Below are 21,700 nucleotides of genomic sequence, written 5' to 3' on the forward strand. Positions count from 1 at the left end.
TATCGACAAATTGTAGTAGCTTACGTTGCAATTTATACGCCACAAATGTCCCATCAGGCTTGAATCACCAATTTTGTTTGATGTAAGCTCATTGGCAGAGATCTCAAATTGCAGGCAAAACTTGGGTTGAAATTAGTTGTCATGAAAACCAATTGAAGTTGTCCTGTAAATTGCATGAAGTAAGTGGCTTTTCAGCTGCCAGTGAGAAGTTGGCTAAGTCTGGTCTAGGAAAGACAGCTGCTCAGTCTGGATGAGTCTATCAAGCCTTCCAAATCAAGACATGTACTGTAGGGAATGCTGAAAACATAACTCAAACCACAAAAATGTAAATTTCTGTAGCAATTTCAGTATTCATACTTGAAACTTCAAAATGCTGATTTTCCATGCCTTTGCAATCTATTCCATTGGACAGCTAGCAGCCTGTGACCAACAGGGGATCTTGGTAGAAAACCACTGTGGAACTAAATAGACATTGAAATAAATGCTCTCTGATTAGTACCTACACTGTCAGCCTATAATGTAAAATTTAAACAAAGTAATTTCTTGAAATGTTTGAAATTACCTCTGAATGCAAAGCCACAAGTCACAAAAAGCTGTATAGAGAAACATGATAAGCCAGTTATTGCAAAACATCCCAATAATCTATATTGCTTATCCAAAAGTACCCCCCATCACACTTCCCACTGTCTGTGGTCCATAAATTTAGAATAGGGAAGTACTGATCTTCAGTCAGACCACAGCTGTTCTAAACTGCCTGTGAAAGAGCTGAAATCCCTTGGAAGGGCCCTCAGGAAATGCTCAGTGAATTCATTCCTCTCCTTTAACTCTCTCTCTATCCCAGTTCTTGAAAACTATTCAAGTCTGTTATTCACACATGCACAAACCAGAAATCTCTCATGGCTTTCTGTTCCCAAGACAGGTCAAAAAAATAGCTGACAAAGCACAAAAGAAATACTGGAAATGGAAGCATTCACCAAAGAATGAAGATGATTATGGGTAACATCTGATGCAGAGCTGGATGCCAAATCAGGGATAAACCTATGGACCACGAGGAGAGTCAGTATGAATTGATAGTTGGAACATGAATACATGAAAATGGCTCATTCTCCCAGCCAATAACAAGTACTAGTTACTTTCAACAGGGCACCCTCAGTTGCTTGTACCATTTGAAAAGCCCAAAAAATGGTATCGAGTGTTAGAATGACATTGTTGTTTTCTGAAGCTGTTCAGCACCAGAGAGGAAGGCAATCTTAAGCTATTTTCCTGTCTCAGTGGTGTCACCACCATATCTGTGCACACACCCCTGCACACATACTTGGTGGAACAGCTTAGCAGGTTGGAGTTTGCGTCAGTATCCAAAGTGGTACCACAGAGTCTGGCAGCCAGGCTGAGAAATCTTTGTCATGTGGGCTTGTTTGGGGATCAGGAGGGTGACAACACCAAACAAGCTAAACTCTCCTTTTTTAAAAATACTTGGAGCATTGAAGGCTACCAGGTGGCATAAAATTCTTGTTTGTGTCATTCCAAGCCTTAGGCACACTGCTGATTGAGCAGTGGATGTGGACACCCAGAGCCATCTGCTCAAAACACAGACTGAACCAAAGTCTGAAAGGTGTGGCATGGCTGTGCATTAGTGAGAGGTGTTGTTCATACTATGATGCTTGGGATTCACAACAAACTTGTTTTCTAATGTCCCCTGTTAAAAGCCACTAATTCGTTTTCTAATTTAAAGAGCACAAATTTTCATTTCTCTCCCATTCTTTTCCTCTCAGGTGTTGCATAAACTTTAGCCCAAGTGTGAAGAGGTTTGTGCAAATCTGCAAAAACTTCTTGATCTTAAAAAAAATAATAATCTGACAGAATTTCCCTGAGTTCCACTGGATAGATCTTATCTCTCAGGTCTCAGATTGGTAGTTCGTTATTTCGGTGGATTCTGAGCATAGGATGAGATGTTAGAATTCACTGGCAGAAGGTTTTTAATACTTAGAGTAGCAATCAAGACTACTTTTGACGTTACACAAAAGATCTTGTTTCCATCTTACATCAACATGCAAATGGTCCTATTGATATAAGCATAGGATATGAAAGAATCATGAATTTAACAATCATCATGTTTTGCCTTTAGGTTTTAGAGTATACAGAGACCTTTAATGGATATTCTCTGGTGCTTCTCAGAACACAGTACTTATCTCCTGCAGCTACAATGCTAAACAAAGTGTTTCCTGGATCTAAACAGCACAAATTTAAACAGATCCTGGTTTCAGCTAACCTGCTCTAATTCCAGAGCATGTCAGTTAATACGGTGAAGCCTACCCAAATCAATGGCATTAATACAGATTTTCAGAGAAGCTTACATGCAGCCTACCTCTGTGCAATTTACAATAATTAGATCTTACATCTTAACATAGCTGAAAACTGAGTCAGAACCAGTCTCCAAAAATCAAATATTCCATGTCAGTGAAGGCTTTTCTGACAGGAAATAAATAAGATTTATCTTCATAGTAACTAAGCTTTGGCCAGAATGGTGAGGGGGAGGAGATGATGGTTTTTCTCCCCTTCTAATCCAATCTATTTAAACAGAGGAATCAAAACAACAGCTGTTTAGTACAGTACTGGTGCCACAGAATCCAGCATGAACTCACCAAAGATGAGATGAGGGGACTACAGTTTCCCTATTTCAGCTTTCCAGTCTCTACGCTGCTGTGACTTAAAGGTGCAAGTCCAAAGGGTCCTGTTAAAAAGCAGCCATGACTTTTGCCGGGAGAGCATTTTCCAAGCTGCGCACCATCCCACCACGCACCACTCTGATCCTCTGCAGTATCTATAGGTATTACATGCTACATGTAAACAGAGAATTATGAGACAAATCTGACCAGATCATTGTTGAGAATAATATTATACTACATACCAGAGAAGTCTGTCTTAATGAAACAAATCTCTATTTCTAATATTTTCTCAGTCTGCTGCAGTATAGTGCAGCAACTGAAAAATATTTTCACTTTTGGAATGTCTGAATTGTAATCTCTTCTATCTTGGCTGACATATTTGAAGATAATAATTTTGCTTACCTAGCTCAAGTATAGCTTTTGCCATTTGCTACCATCCTGCCGCATTTATTTTTTATAATTTGTGATACAACAGTTTGTAGGGCTGCTATTTAAAAAAAAGTTGGAGAGAAATAAATAAACTTTTGTCGTTTCCCTCTGTAGCAGTATCTTGCTACTTACTTTTATTTTGCTATGCACTCCCTGTTTTATAAGCAAAGTATCTAGCTTCTTATTCCTCACAGCATCAAGAAAGCAAAATCTTCCTCTTTTTAAACAGACCTCTAGGCTAACACTCCAATATAGCAGACACTCTGGGCTCCCAATGCCTTGTCACTGTATTCCTCTTCCTACAATCATTTCTAAGTCCCTTGTGACAGCAGGGCCACGGCAGCAGGCTGTATTTACCTTTGACACACCTTCTTGTCAGTGACATTCGCTCTGTGTGCCTGTGCTGTTAGTCCCCACCCTGAGAGGAGCTCCTGAGCACAGAAGAGCAGGGGTGAGTTACAAGGCAGCCCAGCTGACGCTCTGATGCAGCCCTGGCTGCTGACATCAGCCCTGCACCACCAGCGGGGCCCTGGGAGGAACACTGCCCGCAGCCAGATGTCTGCACAGCTGTGGCTGCAGCCACCACCCATTCTCCAGGAGCTAATCCTCCCTCCTGTGTGTGCTCAGAACTGCTCTTGGTGAAAGGCACAAGGAGCTTGGATCATCACCCTTCTTTGGCTTTTGTCTTGGTTGCACTTCATAAACTGTCTACAAGTAGCACTCAGCACTTGCCAGCAGTTAAGTTCCACTGTTGTTTCTGTTCTTCATGTTGCTGGGAAGCTTGATTGCTGTGAGATAAAAGAATGCTTCTAGATTTAAAATTTTCGACTTTTACATCCATACTGCTCATTTACATGATTATATAATTAATAGTTGAACTGATTATGTCCACAGAATAATAAATCAACAATTTCCTTCTAAAAAGTGTTATTTTCAAATGTTCTTCCATTCAAATGGCCTGTACAGATACCTACTACTGAGCAGCAGAATACTGATGGGGACTTTATGGTACACTATACGTCAAAAAACTTCTCCTAGTTTCAGGTTATTCTTTCTTTTCTCCTTCTTTTTAGCATTCTTGTTATTTAAATAAATACTGAATATGTAACATTAGGGATATACAATCTCTATCTCTCCCTAGATATATATTTATACAGTATATAACATCAATAATTAAAACATTTGTGGTCTCCTGTGGAGGGAGTCACTGCTTGGGATTAACCACAGAAATTAGGTTTGAGATTTCATTTAAAGATACATTAATGCTGCATTTTCACAACTAAAAGAATAAAAAGTCCTCTGTTAAATATTCAATCTAATTATACTTTGCAAGGACTATTACCAAAGCTGTAATTGTAATGAAGAAAGAATTTTATAATGCTTGAAAACTTCAATAGCACATTATACTGAAAAACAGTAATTATGGATTACAAAAGATTTTTGTGTCTTTCCAATTAAAAAATTAAATGCCAGCATAATAATATGCAATTCCCCATGTGCTATTTTTCATAAAGCATACAGTGTAAAATGGCAACTAATGTGGAAAGATTGTGGAAAAGAAATTCCCCCTCCATTGCATCTTTACCTGTTAATCCTTGAAAAAGGAATCACCACAGAAACCACCTTGGGATAGTAAAATCAATATTTTACAGATATTTTAAAAACATTTATGGGAAACGGGTTGGAAATGAATATTTTAAATTACATTACAACTGCACAGCCTTTTAAATGGCTGTTTTCAATGAGCATTTCAAAAACGTTAATCAAAATTATCTAAAATACTTAATAATATATAAATAAAATCATATACACCAGTGGTTTCTCCTAGAATTTTAACTTTTTGCATTTTGTGTTATTTTGGGAATTATTTAGATATACACTTTAACTTACACATCAATCTATTTAGATATTATAATTTTTTTATAAGCTTCCATAAGTCACAAGAAAAAGAACAGAAAATTTACCTTATAAAATTCCTGGAAACATCTTTTTAAATCCCTGCATTCAGTTAAAGACATTTTAGTAGAAGCCCAGCAAACCCCACCATGTAATAACACAGTAAAATATTTACATTTGTCTTCCTTTGTAGCATGCCTATATCCCTCAAACATTTTTTCTTCCCAATGCCTATCATGTCGTCATTGTTCCATATGAAGTCTGACATATACAGCAGGCACTTATTTTTTTATTTGACTCTCCCCCCACCCCCAGGTACTCCACATCTAACTGCAAATGTTGTCAAAATCTGAAGGTTGTTCTATGCACCTTAGCAGTTTGGAACAATGTGCTGGTTCTGCCACCCTCAGAGCTCTCACGATAAAAATTGTTAATAAATTGGAATTGCCACACATTTTATTTTTCAATTACATTTTTTTATAGCCATATCTGAGGAAGAAAATAAAGTAGAGCTCTTATCAATGTCTCAGGCAGATTACAATGTAAGTGAATCTGGAAAGAAAGGACAGACGTCAAGGGCAAGGTTTCCAATTTTACTTTTTTTAAGAGTCCCCATTCATTCAGTTGAACGCGCTGCTGTTAATTCATACGAAGGTGGCATTGCAAGTACAGGGTGCAGAGGCGTTTGGAGGGGCACGTGGCAGAAGCAGAAGCCATTTCAGACTTGAAGAGAAAACTACTTTGCTGAACTCTGATGTCTGTCAAGCACAAAGCGTTGAAGATCTGGCGATAAATGGGAGACCTGTCTCTCTCTTCCCCAGCTCAGGCTGCGTGCCTGCTCTTCCCCACACATCCTCCTCCTGTTCAGACTGGGCTACACAAGCACCTCAGACCTATGGCTAATATAAACCCACCAGAGATGCACCAAATGCTGACCCCCAGCCCAACAGGCTGAAGCTTGGCAGAGCCTGTGCAGCTCCTGCGCTGCTCCAGGGGCCCGGCCACAACAGCAACAGCTGCGGGGCACACTCCAGCTCTTCTTGGACATTTACAGATATGAAGTTTCACAAAAGGAGACTGACGAATTCAGCACACTCAAGGTCATTCCCCATGGTCATTTGCCAATGTATACAGAAAAGCAGAACATTTATTCTCCTTCACCCGCACTTTTTCCTCTTTTAAATCTTGCTGGCCATATTGTTTATTAAAATTCCATCTATAAAAGTATTTTTGTGGAATCAAGAAATCAAATGAAATTAGTACATGGCTGTACAGCATTGTAGCTTAGAAAATGGAATCTTCTTAAGTGTAAACAAAATTTTGGCATACCATCATCTTCCTGAGGAAATACAAACAGCCCCAGTATTACGAAGTACAACCAGAATTTCTGAAACAGTTTCTAAACACTTTATTGAAACTATTTTTACAAGCAGAAACTTGAGAGAACATCATCGTTACACGTCATGCACTGGAAGAATCAATAAATTGGAGAGATGGAACAAGAGATCATTGTGTTCCTTCTTTCTCAAGAAAGAATTTTTCCTAGCCATTAGAGAAGTCTCCCTTAAGCAACCCCAGTGAAGAATGTGGAGAGGAGAAAGATGACATTTCCAGAAATATCAGTAAGCAACAAGCACAAAAAATAAACTACACTCTAGAAGAATCATAAACATTCTGTACATGTTTCATTAGAAAGGAAATAGCTGCTTCCCAGAATTCTTGAAAAAAACCCTCAACTAAAAAAAGACTAATTTCTAATCTTCAACTTGCAGTCTTTCATGTTTTTTCTTTTTCATGTTCTGAACACACTTTTTCCAGCATGTCTAATATTTTACCCAGCTAACTGAATGTCCAGGAGCAGGAAAGTTAAGACTTAGATAATTAAACCCTTGAAACACCTAAGACAGTTTTCCTGCAGATTGTATGACAGAGTTTAAAGGTCCAGGACCATGGTAATGGGGTCACAAATGATTGCTCTTTATCTTGGGCCACTCAGCCACAGTGCCAAGCAGTCCTTCTGTACAGGGCTCACATCTCCAGCCCTTAGAACTTCTTGTTTGTCCTCTCCAAGTGCAACCTCAACTCTCAGTCTGTCCTTGAAGCATATCAGAGCTTCAAGGTGATGTAGCACTGGGGTAGAGTTGGCACACACGAGAAATTGGCTCCATTTTCACCTGATCCCCCTTTGGGAGGAAGGCAAAGAAAACAGTTTTGTTTTTATTCAGATTTCAATAGCAGCTGTCGGAAAGCTGCTCAGCAGTTTGGAATGTCAGAAGTAGTCCCTTTGGAGCTGGATTAGAGGGAGATGGAGGCAGCCAAGAGCACTGGGAAGATGGCTGTGTAACCATGGAGTAAAAGTTCCTGCATATTCACAGGCAGAAAGAACCCATTCTCTGTCACATGCAGCTCACCCTCAAATCTTGCAAGCAAGGCCCAAACTAAACCCATTCCTCAGGCTTTTCTAATCCACTTTCATTAAATAACTGTGTAAGATGTATTGGGACAAGAGCTCTAAAAATAAATCTGCCAGTCTTATTGGAGGGGAAGCTGCAAAGCCTGCAAGCCAACAAAAATAACGATTTTTCATTCTAGTCACAGTTCAGGAAAAATATTCATGTTTGCCAAATTAAAAAAAAAGACAAAACTGATGGGAACGGAAAATATTTTCAGGCTGAAAGAGGATATTACAAACAATGGAGACTCAAAGTCAAATGTCTCTTTATCCTCTTTAAAGGAACTTTCTTAAATACAATACCCAATTTTTGCAAGAATGATGTAACCTTTAAACAATACTACTCCAAATACTTTGTCATCTAACTTTCATATAATTATTTAACAAATTATGATGGCGCTGGCCCACCCATGCCCACATATTTGAGAATTTCTTCAGGCCTCCTGGCTTTAATTTTCAGTCCTTCTGGCAGTATTGAAAAAAACACTGAAAGAGCTGAAAATCTCAGGCCTACTTTTATTTTAGAAGTTATTCCAGAAGTTCAGAATACAGAAGTTCAATGAAGAAACAACATGCAGATAAGCAAGCCTGATGATTCTCAGATTTAAGCCTAGAAAATGGTTAAAAAAAACCCCAAAAAACTAAAAAAAACCCAAAAAATTACCTATAACACCTGTACTCAAAACTACTTTTTGACATTTCTTACTATTATTCTTCAAAAGAGGGTAAGTGGAATAGCTTTTCCATGAAATCAGCCTAAATATATACCCTAGGGCTGATCTAGGCAGTACCTGGAAGTACCTGCAGAAGCATCACTGCTTTGGGGTCACTTGGCTTGTTCAGCTGGAGAAGAGGAGCTGAGGAGAGACCTCACTGCAGCCACAACTTCCTCGTGAGGGGAAGAGGAGGGGCAGGCACTGATCTCTTCTTGCTGGTGACCAGTGACAGGACCAGAGGGAATGGCCTGAAGCTGGGTATGGGGAGATTTTAGATTGGATATTAGAAAAAGGTTCTTCACCCAGAAGGTGGTTGGGCACTGGAATGGGTAACCCAGGGGAGTGGTCCCAGCACCAAGCCTGACAGAGCTCAGGAAGCATTTGGACAATGCTCTCAGGGACATGGTGTCTCAGGGACTCTTGGGGATGGTGCTGGGCAGGGTCAGGAGTGGGACTCAGTGATCCCTGTGGTTCCTTCCAAGTCAGCTTATTCTGTGATTCTATATCAACCATCATTCCTCTCCTCTCGCTGAGATGGTTTGGAAAACCCAACCATTCTGTACCGAAACATGATAACAGCATTATTAATATTTTCCACACAAAGCTCTGCAAGAGGAAAAGGGAATGTTTCAGCCTGAAAGACCAGGAGTCACCCAGCCTGAGATAGCAGTACACATTTTCAAATGCTTCCCAATCAGAGGCACGTGCATGATAATTTCCTGCAAAAGAGAGGAACAGCTGGCTAATTAACACATTAGCCACATGCACTGTTAGGATGAATCAATCCAGCTACAGCTTCAGAAGTCCCAACACATCTAGAGAGAGGAAAAGCTTTGCCCTGCCCTCTTATTTGTGGCCAACAAACTTCTATGCCACCTGCAGAATCAGTTACTCCAAAGCATGAAAAAATTTCTGCAGACCCTGGACTTTCAAATGAGAACATGCACTCATTTAAGAAATGCCAGTTGAAATCTACAGCAACCAAATGAAAACTTTACTACTTATAGAAATTAATTTTTCATCTTGAAAGTAGGTTATGAGAGAGTTATCTGAATGAGTTTACACATAAAGACATTACTGTCCTACTTTACACATTGCTAAGTTTTGCAAGTGAGAAGACAACTAGAAAACTGAAGGAAGTAAAATTCTGTTGTGTTTTGGCAACTAGAAAATTGAAAGAATACAATTAATAAATTCTCAATACATCAGGTTAACATTCCGGGAATCTGGATCCCTTACTAAGTCCTGATTCTTTCAGCATTGAAGACATCAGCCAGAAGAGTGAAAATACATTAAGTACTGGATTTAGAATTTCATAGTTTGAATGCACACTCTTCAAACATACATTTTAAAATATTCAGCTGAGTTGCTTTTGCTAGACAAAAAAAATAAGAATCAGAAATAGACTTAGACTGAGTAGATTAAACTGAATTCTTGTAGACTTTCCAGTAAATCCACTAAAAATAATTTTAAAATTTAGGTGCAATTTTCTTGTATGCAATAAATACAGTTCTAGTGTTCCTCAAATCTTTATCAGTACTTGAACAAAAACCAAAAGGAAGAACCACCATCTCTAATTCTTACAATAATCATAGGTCTTGTAAAGCATGTTTTATAATGTAAAATATGCAGTGTTCAGCACTACAATAAAATCAGAAAGGGATAATAGCTGATGCAGTTAATAATATCTACTGGAGCATTATTTCCTTAAGCTGCTCAAAATTCAAACAACCAGAATAAGTACAAATTTATAATAACTGAGTCACCACAGGGTAGCCTGTGCCTTGTACTGAATCCAATAGCTCATATTTTACAGCATCTTAATCTTGTAGTTGACATCCAATTCACTGCTTCTCAAAATGTTTTTAGCAAAAGTGATAACATCTGAATTTGCAATAGAAAAATGAATCAACATATGACCTCTTGTCCTATGGATCTTTTAGGCTCCCATAAACCAATTTTTCTCTCTTTGAGAGGTCAACCACATTTGGCACTTCCCAGTGCAAGCACTACACTCCAATGCTGGCCAGCAGTACCACACTCTTGGCTCAGGAAGAGAATTTGTTCTTTACTTTGCATGCTCTAAGCCCACTACTGCCAGAAAATGTGCCAGAGTAAGAGAAGGGGAAAAAAGTAACATAAACACTCCTATCAAACAGCATTTGACACTGGCTGCACACAGTCCCATGTAATGGACTCAGGCCGAAGGATGGAGAAAACGTTCAAGCAGATTGCATTCTACTGGGTTATGAAATACTTTTTGTAAGAAACACCAAGTTTGTACTTTATTAGGATCTCAATTCTAGGTGATCTGAAACATTCTTTGAGTTGCATTCAGTGTGTGAAGTAGCTCAGTCTACCACTTCATTGCATGGACCAATCAATTCAAGTTAGGCCCGCACTTCTAGTTAGTTGAGACAAGAACATACTTCAGTTACTTTTTGTTTGTCTGCAGATATATCCTGAGGTCGATTGAAATATTTTATTATTTAAAAAGGTCTTATTGTATTTAACAACAAACATTACCTTATTTTTTTCTAGCTGTCTAGAAGAGTATCGTAACTGTATCCACATAGTTCAGTGTTTTTGCAGATCTGGATCTCCTTTCAAGTCCAGATGCCACTGGATATTCAGTGAGCTGCTTAATGTTTAGATAGTTATCCTGTGGGCAGATATTGACAGTATTTTATTACAGTGGCCTTAAAAACACACTCATTGCATTTCACTATTACAAAAGGCTTTAACATCCTGCTACAGACACATACCATCATCCGGTGTGATGGTGAACATTTAAGTTCCAAGAAGAACAGCATTAAAGGATCCCACTATGAGTTTTAAGAGAAAAATCAGTCTCTAACACCTTGGGTTTGTGATTTTGGAGCTGTTTGAAAGCCTATTAAGCTGGTATGGTTCAATGCAAATAAGATTTGATTTGTGATGCATCACAGGATAAAAAGGGGGGGAACTAGATCTAGCTAATTATTTTTTATCTCATGGCCATCTAAAAATAAAATCCCAGGGGTTACAAGGCAAATAGTAGTTCCAGGAAAATACTCCAGGGCATACAAAGAATTCTTTTTAATTGTTCTATCTTCAAGGAAATCATGTGCTTATGACTCATACCTGAGACAGCAAAACTGTATTTGGGACATAAAAGTGGATGTGACAATGGTATAATTTCCCAACCCTGAGAAAGCCATGAATTTTGGTTTTTCATAGAGTCATGTGACAACTTTGGTTGGAAGGGACCTTAAAGATCATCTTGTCCCAACCTCCCTGCAGTGGGCAGGGACACCTTTCATGAGGCAAGACTGCTCAAAACCCTGTCCAATCTGACTTCCAGGGATGTGGCATCCACAGCTTCTCTGGGCACTTTGAAAGCTTTGGAATAGCTATCTGCAATTTCTCAGGACCTTCTCTGGCAACAAAGGTGAGACTGAGCACAGGTTCTGCACTGTTTCTCCTGCAGTTATAATACATTCGTGGTATGCCAGAAATGAGGCAGGGTTGAAATCTTGATATTGCCAAAGAAACACATGAAACACCCATCCAGACTAGGCCAGGATGCAGCTCTTCTATGAATTTGCCCATGAAATGCCTCTGTCTTAACTTGCAATTAACTTCCTGCAGCACCAAAACCAGCATCAACCCTCTGTGGGTTCCAGTAAGGCCAAGACCATGGAGAACCACACTGCAGGACAGAGTTTGAAGATTTTTTTTTTTTCCCCCCATTTTATGCAGACTTCAGCTGCTCTTGCCTTTCTGACCCTGTAATTTCTGACTGCACAGCAGTGGGTTTTAAAAGTTGTTTGGACTGGGGTTGTGGCTCCAAAAAGAGATTTATGGAGCCACATAAGTGGCTTTGGAAGAAAAGAACAGATATGTAGGCAATACAGCTTTCAACAAGCAATGTAACTGAACACACATCTGTGAAACTATGCTTCTTAAGTGGCTGCATTTGATGCTGCCCAGAGATCACAGCGTAAGATCAGAATCAACCTCAGCCTCCTGAGCTCTGGGACCTGCTGCTTCCCATGGGTTTGCCTTACTGTGTGCATGGATATGGGTGATTTGGGATGGCAGCTGTCACACACCTGCAGGAGAATGCTGCCATCCATCCTACTCTTGGAGCAAAGACAGCTCCCTGTAGTACTATAGCAAGAAATTTTTGGAACTTAGCAAACATCTTCCTGAAACCTGAAGATAACTTTATGGGATGAAGACAGTGCTTACAACTTGAATCAAAAATCATCACAAAAAAATAATTTTCTGTGTGAGGAAAGGAAATTGTTCCATTGAAACTGCAGGAACATGCTATAAAACAACCTCTTAATGAGGAATTAAATATCTACAATCCACAAAAGGTTGAGAAGGTCTAAAAAAAGCCCCAGAACAACCCTAGACCAAACTGCTCTAATTAAACAGGAAATAGAAACAAAACCTTCATCTCAAGAGAGAAGTAACTCATAATTATCTGACTGCTCAGCCTAGTTTGTGATGTCCCAGCTGATGTTAACTGTATTCACTACAGCAAATACAGGTAATTTTGCAAAACTGCAAATCATAAACCAAAATCTGCTGCAGCCCTTCATCTATTCTACACAGCACCTGACTACATCTTGCAGCTGAGCAGCGCTTTAATGAATCTTGTATATAGAAAAATATTTTCCAGAAATGACTCAAATCTTGCAAAAGCCACACAAAATATATGGGCTAGGCCAGGATGTACCTTCTTTGTAATTTGTCCAGTACAAGATGTTGTAGGTCAAGTTCTGTCCTAACTTTTAATTAACTTCAGAGATTTGGAAAGATGAAGGGCAAAGAGAACACACTGTTACCTGTTGCCTGCCTCACACACACAACCAGATTAATTCTGGCAGTGCTCACTGCTCAGCTACTTGCAGTGGACACCCACTGGGAGAAAATAAAAAAACCTCCCCAAGAGCCATTTCCATCAACAGTGAAATTAGTGTTTACAGTGGTCAGCTACACATCTGTAGTTGGAAAAGGCATTCACAACAAACTGTGCAAACAGTTTCTTAATCAACAGTTTAATCACAGACGTTACATCCCCATGCTCATAAGTGTAGAAATTAATGAACAGTGTTCTACTTTGCTTGCAGTAATGAGGTTTTAATCTACTACTGAATCTTTTCTTTACCACAAGCAATGTCACCACAGTGTGAAATTGCTATTGACCACAGACATGCTCCTACATCAATACAAGCATCAGTTACAGAGCCATGGCCCAGGTTACGTGAAACAAGAGTTCTGTAAACAGACAGTGCAGGAGGAGATGAATCAGGCTTCTTTGGCAGGATTAAGACTTGGAAAAAAGTACATGCAGTGGTGATGAATCCAGCCAATTTCAAGTGTGGGAGAGCTTCATCTAAATTACCTGCTCCATCCTATTCTAACTTATGTCTGCACTACACAGCACTTAACCAGGACATGTCTGGCAATGAACAGTGCTTCTGTAAATGCTGTATATGTAGATGAAATAGTGTTAGACAGCAGCATTTCAAAAGTTTTGAAGTCTGGGTGGGATGACTATCTTAAACATTTTCCAAATACTGAGTGAAGAGCCAGGAAAAGGACAGCAAGCGAATATGATAAAACACAAGAAGCCTTGGCTTACAACTTCTATAGTAATTTGCTATGCAGTCAGATCTAACCCCAAAAAAACCTGAGATACCTGAGAATCCTCCTAGCAGTCTCCTGCCTGATTATCTCTTACAATCTGTAGGGGAAAAAAAAGAGCAGCTATTTAACTGAGGAACATAAGTGCTTGAAATGAAAACAGTGAATCAAGAATTGGAAGATGGTCATTGCTCACCACAGAGATGCTCTTTCCATTGTCTTCATAGATGATCTTCATCAGCATCCTAATGTCTCTGGCAGTTTTCCTATATGTAATGCAAGGTGTGAAGGTATTTTGAACACCGGACATATTTACAGTAAAATCATCCTTACATGCACAAAAACAAACACTAGATTTGTAATCAGTGGTGAGGAAATAGTTTAATGATGAATGAGGTCACAGCCTATTTAATAAAGAATCAAATCCTGTTCATCTGGAGACAGGCAAACATCCACAGACAAATGAACAGGTAAAAACGTCTAAAATCTGAGAAAGCATCAAATACTCCAGACTTCATTGGCTGTGAATTACTCTTTTACATTTCAGCCAAGCAGTTTCCTATTTGGATGCAAATTGACCCATGGTCTCTGGCTGCGAAATGCACAATATTGGGAACTTGATGTTGATGTCATATTTATTGTCCTAAACTTTTCCACCACTGGAAAATCACATGCTAGCCCTGCCTTGAGGGACGTACACTAGTAATCCTTCAATTCTTCAAGATTCCAAGAAATCCACCTCTCCATTCTGAAATGAAATATAGCTGACAATGATTTTCCAGAAGGGGAATTGCTCCAAGCCTTTTAGAAAAATTAGACCAAATTTAATGTAAGAGCTAGCAAAAAAACCCAAACCAAATAATTTATCTAGTTTACAACTTCTAGTTTAAAGAAGTTTTGGCTCCAAATTCTGCTCATGAAGAAAGATGCTTGTTTTTAGTAAACAGACAGATGTAGAACACGAGATTATTTCAGCAATCAGCCTAAGTGCCTCCTCAGGTAGGCTTCAATAATTGCATTCTACTGAACAGCAGAATGAACCTACCAGCAGGAATCCAGGGCTTTTCCTCAGTCCTGTTCTCATACCTTCACTCCCAGGAGAATACATGCTGAATCCTGCTTCCAAAATCCAGGACTTTATGCACCTTCCCCTAATGGTGGAATTGTAACGCCCTCAGGAACTGACCAAACTTACTGAAGATGAAGACAGGGAAAGGCAGAATTTTCCGGACTGTTCTCCAGGATGCACTGGCAGAATGAGGGTAGGAATTAAACAAATATTTCCATTCTGATTATTTTTTTCCAAAAGGGTTTAAAAAGTGCTTATTTTATTTGTAGTAAACACCCACTACCCTCAGGGCAAATGCTCAGGCCAATCTCCAGAATGTGTGAACACAAAAACCCCTTGCAACTAAAAATAAATCCAAGATTAGCCCATAGCTTGAAGTGACAACTTTTTATTTTAGGCAAAAACAAAAAAAAAAAAAAAAAGGCCAAAAACATTCCGCTATTGCAGTTTGTAAAATTTTCACTGTTTTCAGTAGAAACAGTTCACAAGTCAGAACGCAATATTCAAATAACATTGTGCAAAATTGTACTGGCATAACTACACATAGCAAAAAGACTAGTGTAAATCAAGAATTCCATTGAAATTAGTTGAGCTGCTCCAGTTTTACAACAGTGTACATCACCTCAGAATAGGCCCTTTTTTACAGAACATCCCTGGAATTCCTCTTGCTTACAAAAATTGCTTTACATGCAACAAGTAATCTATCAGTACAACATAAGCAAGAACATCTTCACAAGTTATCACAGTGTAACAGAGGAAAACATGTCAGCCAATTTCATACAAAGGCAAATCTAATGGCAGTTTTGAACATCCCTTGACTGCTACCCTCAAAAATTGCACATTTCAATATAAGAAATAATTTAGAATGAAGCCAAGCTATGTTCTTAACTATCAGTACATTGACAATTGGGATGGATAATGGGGTTTGTTTTCTTTCTTTAGCTTAGCAGATTTTCCAAAGAGAGTTGTTCCAAAAGTTTGTGTAATAAATGTTAATTTGCAGTGTTATCAGGCCAAATCCTCTTCTGCTATTCAGATAGACCTGTCAACACTACAGAAGTCTCTGCAGTCAAATACAAATCCCAATGAAGAACTATTAAACAAAGACCATACCTTAAGTATTTACTGATGACATGCAATGAAACCAAGCAAGCAGTAACAGGACTCCATTTCCGTTTGGAGCATTCAGAAAGAGACCACTGTAGTTCAGCTGGGGTACAGGACTGGAATTTCACAGGACATTTGTGAATAGTTAACATTCTCCCCCCACTTGATGTGCAAAGTAACAGTTTCCAAACAATGCATCTAAGTCATTCTTTGTATAAACAGAATGTTAAGAGCAGAACCGATTTTCAGAGATGCTAAATGCTCACAAACTCACATCAAGAAAATACACAGGTACGTCTTGCACTGATTGGTAACTTTGTTTTCCTGTATACCCATATTCAGAAAAACAATTCTAAAAGAACTCTTTGATCACGGTAAACACAATTGCTCCCCAGTGCTTTTCACCTCCCTAGGTTATGAAGGGCTTACCTTCTATTGCCTTTCCTAAGAACAAACATTTTTGGTTTAACATACATCAGCCTGGCTCAGGTCTAAGTCATCTGATGAAGGGCATACACTGGAACTACGGAATTACATGGAGAAAGCACAGTCCTGATGTTCTCGACTGTTTGGGGGCTTTTACTTCCTTCTTGCAGGTTATATTAATTTCATGAGGACAAGTAAGAACAACACACAAGCTTTGCTCTGGAGATGCATGCAAGTGTGCATCAGTTCTGGAAGAGAACAGCTCTGCAGATCTGTACATAGGAAAAAAATAATAAAAGGTTCTAAAAAATACCAGCTCTGCCTCCAATCACACAAATTAAAGCAGCAGACCTGTGTGCATGCACACAGTAAGTCAAATGGAAATCAAGATACCCAAGAAGTCACGCTGCAGGAATGATCTCTGTAACTCCAAGTCTCTGGTGACTTCCTACGTTTCCTCCTTTGCTCTCTCAGCTTGATGAAGGAGCTGTCAAGTACTCAGCAAGGAAACATTTAGCAAGGAAATATGGACATCACTGGCACTGAATTTCTGTGAAGACATCAGTCAGCATTTTAGAGATGGCAGGGAGAGAGAAGAGATAATACTTCAGCAGGGAATTACTGTGGTACCACTGAATTCTCTTAATAAGCAACAAGAAGTTTGGCCTGAGGCAGAGGAAAGGTTAATGGATATGACTTTGTTTCCTTCTTCCCAAAAAACTCAGCCTCAGTGTTTTTCAGCAGTCTCAGACGCTGAATTCCAGGAAATTGTATTTTAGAACAAATCAAAAAATAGCCCTGAGACTAAACATACTTTATAAGAGCTGCTATTGCTTTACGTAAATCAAACACAGCAATCATTTACTGCCACAGTAAGCAATACTTAATTTTCACTCCCTTTTTTTGCTCACTTGGGATACATACTTGAAACCAAGAATTTCTTTCCAAGATATATGTACTTAAGCACTGTCTGTTACTTTACCAAGTACTCAAACACTACAGGATTATGGCACCAAGAAAGGAAAGCATAGCTGATGCAGGTCAAACTTTACCAAGGGAGCCCTCTTCCCCTGTGCCTTGAGTTTTTTAAAAAACAATTCTAATCACCACAACTGCTACCATGGACTTTGTTACAATGAACTCCTTCCTTGTGATTTAAGTAGAATTTACAACTGGAGTAACAGCATTTAGTACATCTCAAAATCAACTGCCAGTGAACACAACCACCAGCCTTTAAGTGTGGCTAGAAGTGTAGCACACCAAGAAAACAAGACTATCAAACGCATCAAGTTGTGCATAAAAACAGACCTTTACTTTTTCTTAAGCTACTAAGTAGGCAATCAAGGAACTGACTAGGTCTATGCATAGTTAGGATTTTAAGTAAGCCAAAAGAATTTGAACTCTTTCAGTAAAACTGTGCTTGTGTAATGTACAGGTCAGCTCCCTCCAAAAATGAACATCCCACTCAGTACATAAAAGAATTTTTAAAAAGGTCCACGTACTCTCAAAGCTGTTTGCAAATTGATTTAAGTACTTCAGCTAACAGCTATGCTATGGCACAAGACAGCACATAAAAATTTAAGGCTCATTTTTGTCTGCACACATCAAGGCTGGTCTCAGAACAAGAGCTGTCATATTTTCTTAACTCTGAGTCTTTAGTATGGATTGGTAATAAACTTGAGCTGCCACAGCAATAGTAGAGTTGTCCTGCATATAAAAAAGACTGAATGTTGTCCTGAATGCAGTTCTTTTATAAAAAGCAAAACCTTCACACATTTACATTTGGTTTTCATCAGAGCAGCTCACTAATTTGTACAGTACATTGTCCAGTAACATACAAGGTGAACTACCAGAGAGATACTCGAGTCCTACAACAACAGGTGCAAAAGAAAGTCCTAAGGTAAGAAAGCCCACTGCTGTTTGGGAGAGTCACAATGTGATGAAAACAAACATCAGAATGCATTTTGGTGAAGTCATTTAAGTGTCAAGGCTGTAATAAAGGCTATTTGTTAACTTTAGCCCTTTTTAATGGTTCTTAACCATTCAGTTAAGATCTCCTAATAAAGCACTAGGCATTTTGGCAACAATGAAGTTCTTTACATGCTACTGTTACAGAAATAGAAAACAGACTTAAAAGCACTTCCTTCACCTGAACATGATCTAGATTCAGTCACAACCGGTTTAAACAAACCTATCTAAAGCAGTAAATTTTAGACTTCAAATTGCACTGTGGTGTTTCAGAAGAAACAAATTAACATCCACAAAGCCTAGAAAAGAACTATCAGCTGGCAAAATTACACAAGTTTGATGCAGAAAGCTGCTTATTTTAAAGCTCTGTTCCTCAACAACGCCAGGTGACTGACAATGTCAGTGCAAATCAAACCTGTTACTTCAAAACAATCCTGTCCATTTTCATGGGAAGATAGATAGTAAGCCAAATTATACTTGTCTGCTAATTTAACAGGTGAAATACTTTCAAACCTCCTGTTACGGTTTTAATTTACTGATTTTTTTGCATAACGTTAAAAAATACTATAAATAGAGAACTTGCACATTCTAGCATGATTTACACTTACTTGCTGAATGAAGTACACTGCAATCATAGTTACTAATACAGGACTTAAAGGAACAGCAAATATGCATCAAAATTATGATTATTATCTGCACACATATGCAGGAGTTTTTTTCCCTAAATCAAAATGTTTGCAAGCAAATTCATCACATTAAGCACTAAAGGCTGTTATATTTGCAGTATCATCTTTAAATAGTTGCCATTAAGAGGAGACCTGAGAATACAACTGATCCATGGAAACTACGTCGATGGAAGTTGTGTATATGCAAGCCAGTGAGACCTGCTTGTGTGTAACAGACCAATATTCAGACCCAGAGACTGTCCACAATGACACTTACTTTGAAATTACTGAGTCTAACTCTGTTAAAGAGGTACAAGATCAATTTGTTTTATAAGTGACTATGACACTGGTATTCAGGTCATTGCAGTTTTCTGCATATCTATAATTGTATTAACTCAAACCCAAGTAATGCACTCCAGGAACACATGAGAAACCTCAGTGAAGTTCCTGAACAGTTTCTGTTTGCAGTTGCCCTCCCTCCCCCCACCATTTTTGCCTTTCATTGTAATTTCAAAGCAACCATTAACTGCCACGTTACCAGGACAAACCAAGTATCAAAAAAAATCCTCTGTTTTACATGCCAGCCTAAACTGCTAGTCAAAAAGAGAGAACATATCTGCTGCTGTAAACTTCTGCATAACAGATATCATGCCTGACAAACCATCACCTTCAACGGACACACAAACACCACTATGACAAAAGGGAGGAAACCATGCACAGGTATTTCAGTACTATGTGGCCAGGGTCTATAATACAGTGATGAGTCACGTCAGAGCAAATTTTTACCAAGAGTGATTAATGATTCAGGCTGACTCATAAGGATCTAAGCAAGCCTGTAAGAGCCAAGTATTTTCTGGAAGAAAGAATACTGAGTAAGAGGATAACATGTTTTTACCCTACATCTGCACAAAAATTCTATGGACAAATAGAACAATAGCAGGGCAAGTGCTTTAAAATGCAATTTTCCAGCCAATAAACCAACACTAGTAGGAATTCTGTGAAGGAAGGAATTTTAAGAATGTGACTTACCAGAAGCACAAATTTTTGATATCAAAAAAAAAATTACACAATATACTAACACTGTTTTTGCATACTCTTCTGTTTTAAAAGTTTCAAACCATTAACTTGTTTTGCTTTGTTTAGGTCTGAGGCTGTTCAGCAAGGTCACATAATTTGAGACTGCTGCAATAGTTCAGCAATCCTTTGGTCCCATCAGCTGTAAGCCAGCCAAGTATAAAAAAATCCTTCCCTACCAAAGGAAAAAAAAAAAAAATGGGTAGGGGGATCATCACCAGGAAACACCACCTGCTACAAACCAGAAAGGCAAAATTTTGTTACAAAATACAGATTTTCATACAAAAGACATCTTGCAAAACCATCTGATTGCCCCTCCCTCTGCAGATTACAATGGTAAATGGGATCAGCTGGCTGGTCTTGAGACTTGTTTTAATGGGGAAAAAAAGTCAGAGGACACACACCATCACAACAACTGGTCCTTTAAATGGGAAAGGATTATGATAGTCTTTGTTTTCACCAGTGTTTAAAAAAAGCAGAAGAGAAACAGAACCAGAGTCTTCAAAAGCAGAAAGTACAACAGCACATCAGCTGCTGCATCCTCCTGAACTTCTCAATGTGCTACCAAACTGTCAATCATACAAACAGGTTGATTATGGCAGTGCCATAAATTGTTAAAACAATGCGTGTGTGTGATCAGAAACGTCCGGTCAACTAGTTCCATTTTTTTCCCAGTAGTTGCCCAGAAAAATGTCAAGACAATGTAAATTATTCTTCAGCTTCCTCAATACATCCTGACTGCTGGAGCAGAGAGGTCTGTGGTATTACTGTACTTGTTCCACGAGAGATCCTGTCTTGATCTGTGTTTGTAGTCAAGGAGGCCATAGAAATGGGCTGTAACAAACCAGGCGTCATGCTGGAGGAGACAGTCAGGCTGTGTGTAGTGCCCTTAAGTGTGAGATCCTGTGTGGGAAGAAGTGGCTTGAGGATGCTGACAAGACAGAAAGCAGAGCCACTTTTCGGAATGAAATTCACTTTGTTCTTGTCAGGGCAATAGAAGGCTGGAATTTCGTGCAATGGCTTTGGCCTGGAAATAAAATACACACAATAGTTTTAAGCAACAATCAAATTCTGCCAATGGCAGGGATGTATTGCTGAACCCATCATCCGAAACAAGTTGAGGTTTCAATTTGAAGTATTTCAGCTACTCAATAATGCCTTAATGACACTCACAGCACACAGCAAATGACAAGATGGCTTAAACCGCTCGTTTAAACGTGCTGCAACTAAGAGCATGTTCTTAGGGCAGGCTGTTTCCAAACCTAAGTTGGTTTCCAAACCAACTTCCTGCTTGATCACAAACCCTATCTGTGAATTAGCACATTCATTATATGAGAAAGTACTTTCAATCACGTTCTCCAGGAACTTTCACAACCCAACCGGTTCTGCCCCACATACAGACACTATTTATACAGCAAGCCCTGTGAAAGAAAGCTGGCATAGCAATGATCCTAATATTGCATATCTCAAAGGAGTTCATAATCATTTGGGGTTCTTTTCTACACTTTTGCCTTCTTTGCATGTTCACATGAGTGTGCCCTGACTCTCCGCAGAAGATGACCCAAATCTTTCTTAAAAACTCGACGCAGAGA

At 38.9% G+C, this 21,700-nt stretch overlaps 1 protein-coding gene across 1 annotated transcript in view; it reads right to left on the reverse strand.

Annotated features, from left to right (window-relative positions):
• Positions 1–15,237: 15,237 nt before the first annotated feature.
• Positions 15,238–21,700, reverse strand: part of FAM117B (family with sequence similarity 117 member B) — a 29,047-nt gene continuing 22,584 nt past the window's right edge. The window contains exon 8 of the mRNA XM_038142911.1: positions 15,238–21,135. Coding sequence (XP_037998839.1) covers positions 20,817–21,135 — 319 coding nt within the window. The 3' untranslated portion in view covers positions 15,238–20,816. The remainder of the gene's footprint in view (positions 21,136–21,700) is intronic.

Source organism: Motacilla alba, chromosome 7 (genome assembly GCF_015832195.1).
Source record: "Motacilla alba alba isolate MOTALB_02 chromosome 7, Motacilla_alba_V1.0_pri, whole genome shotgun sequence".
Classification (NCBI taxonomy): Eukaryota; Metazoa; Chordata; class Aves; order Passeriformes; family Motacillidae; genus Motacilla; species Motacilla alba.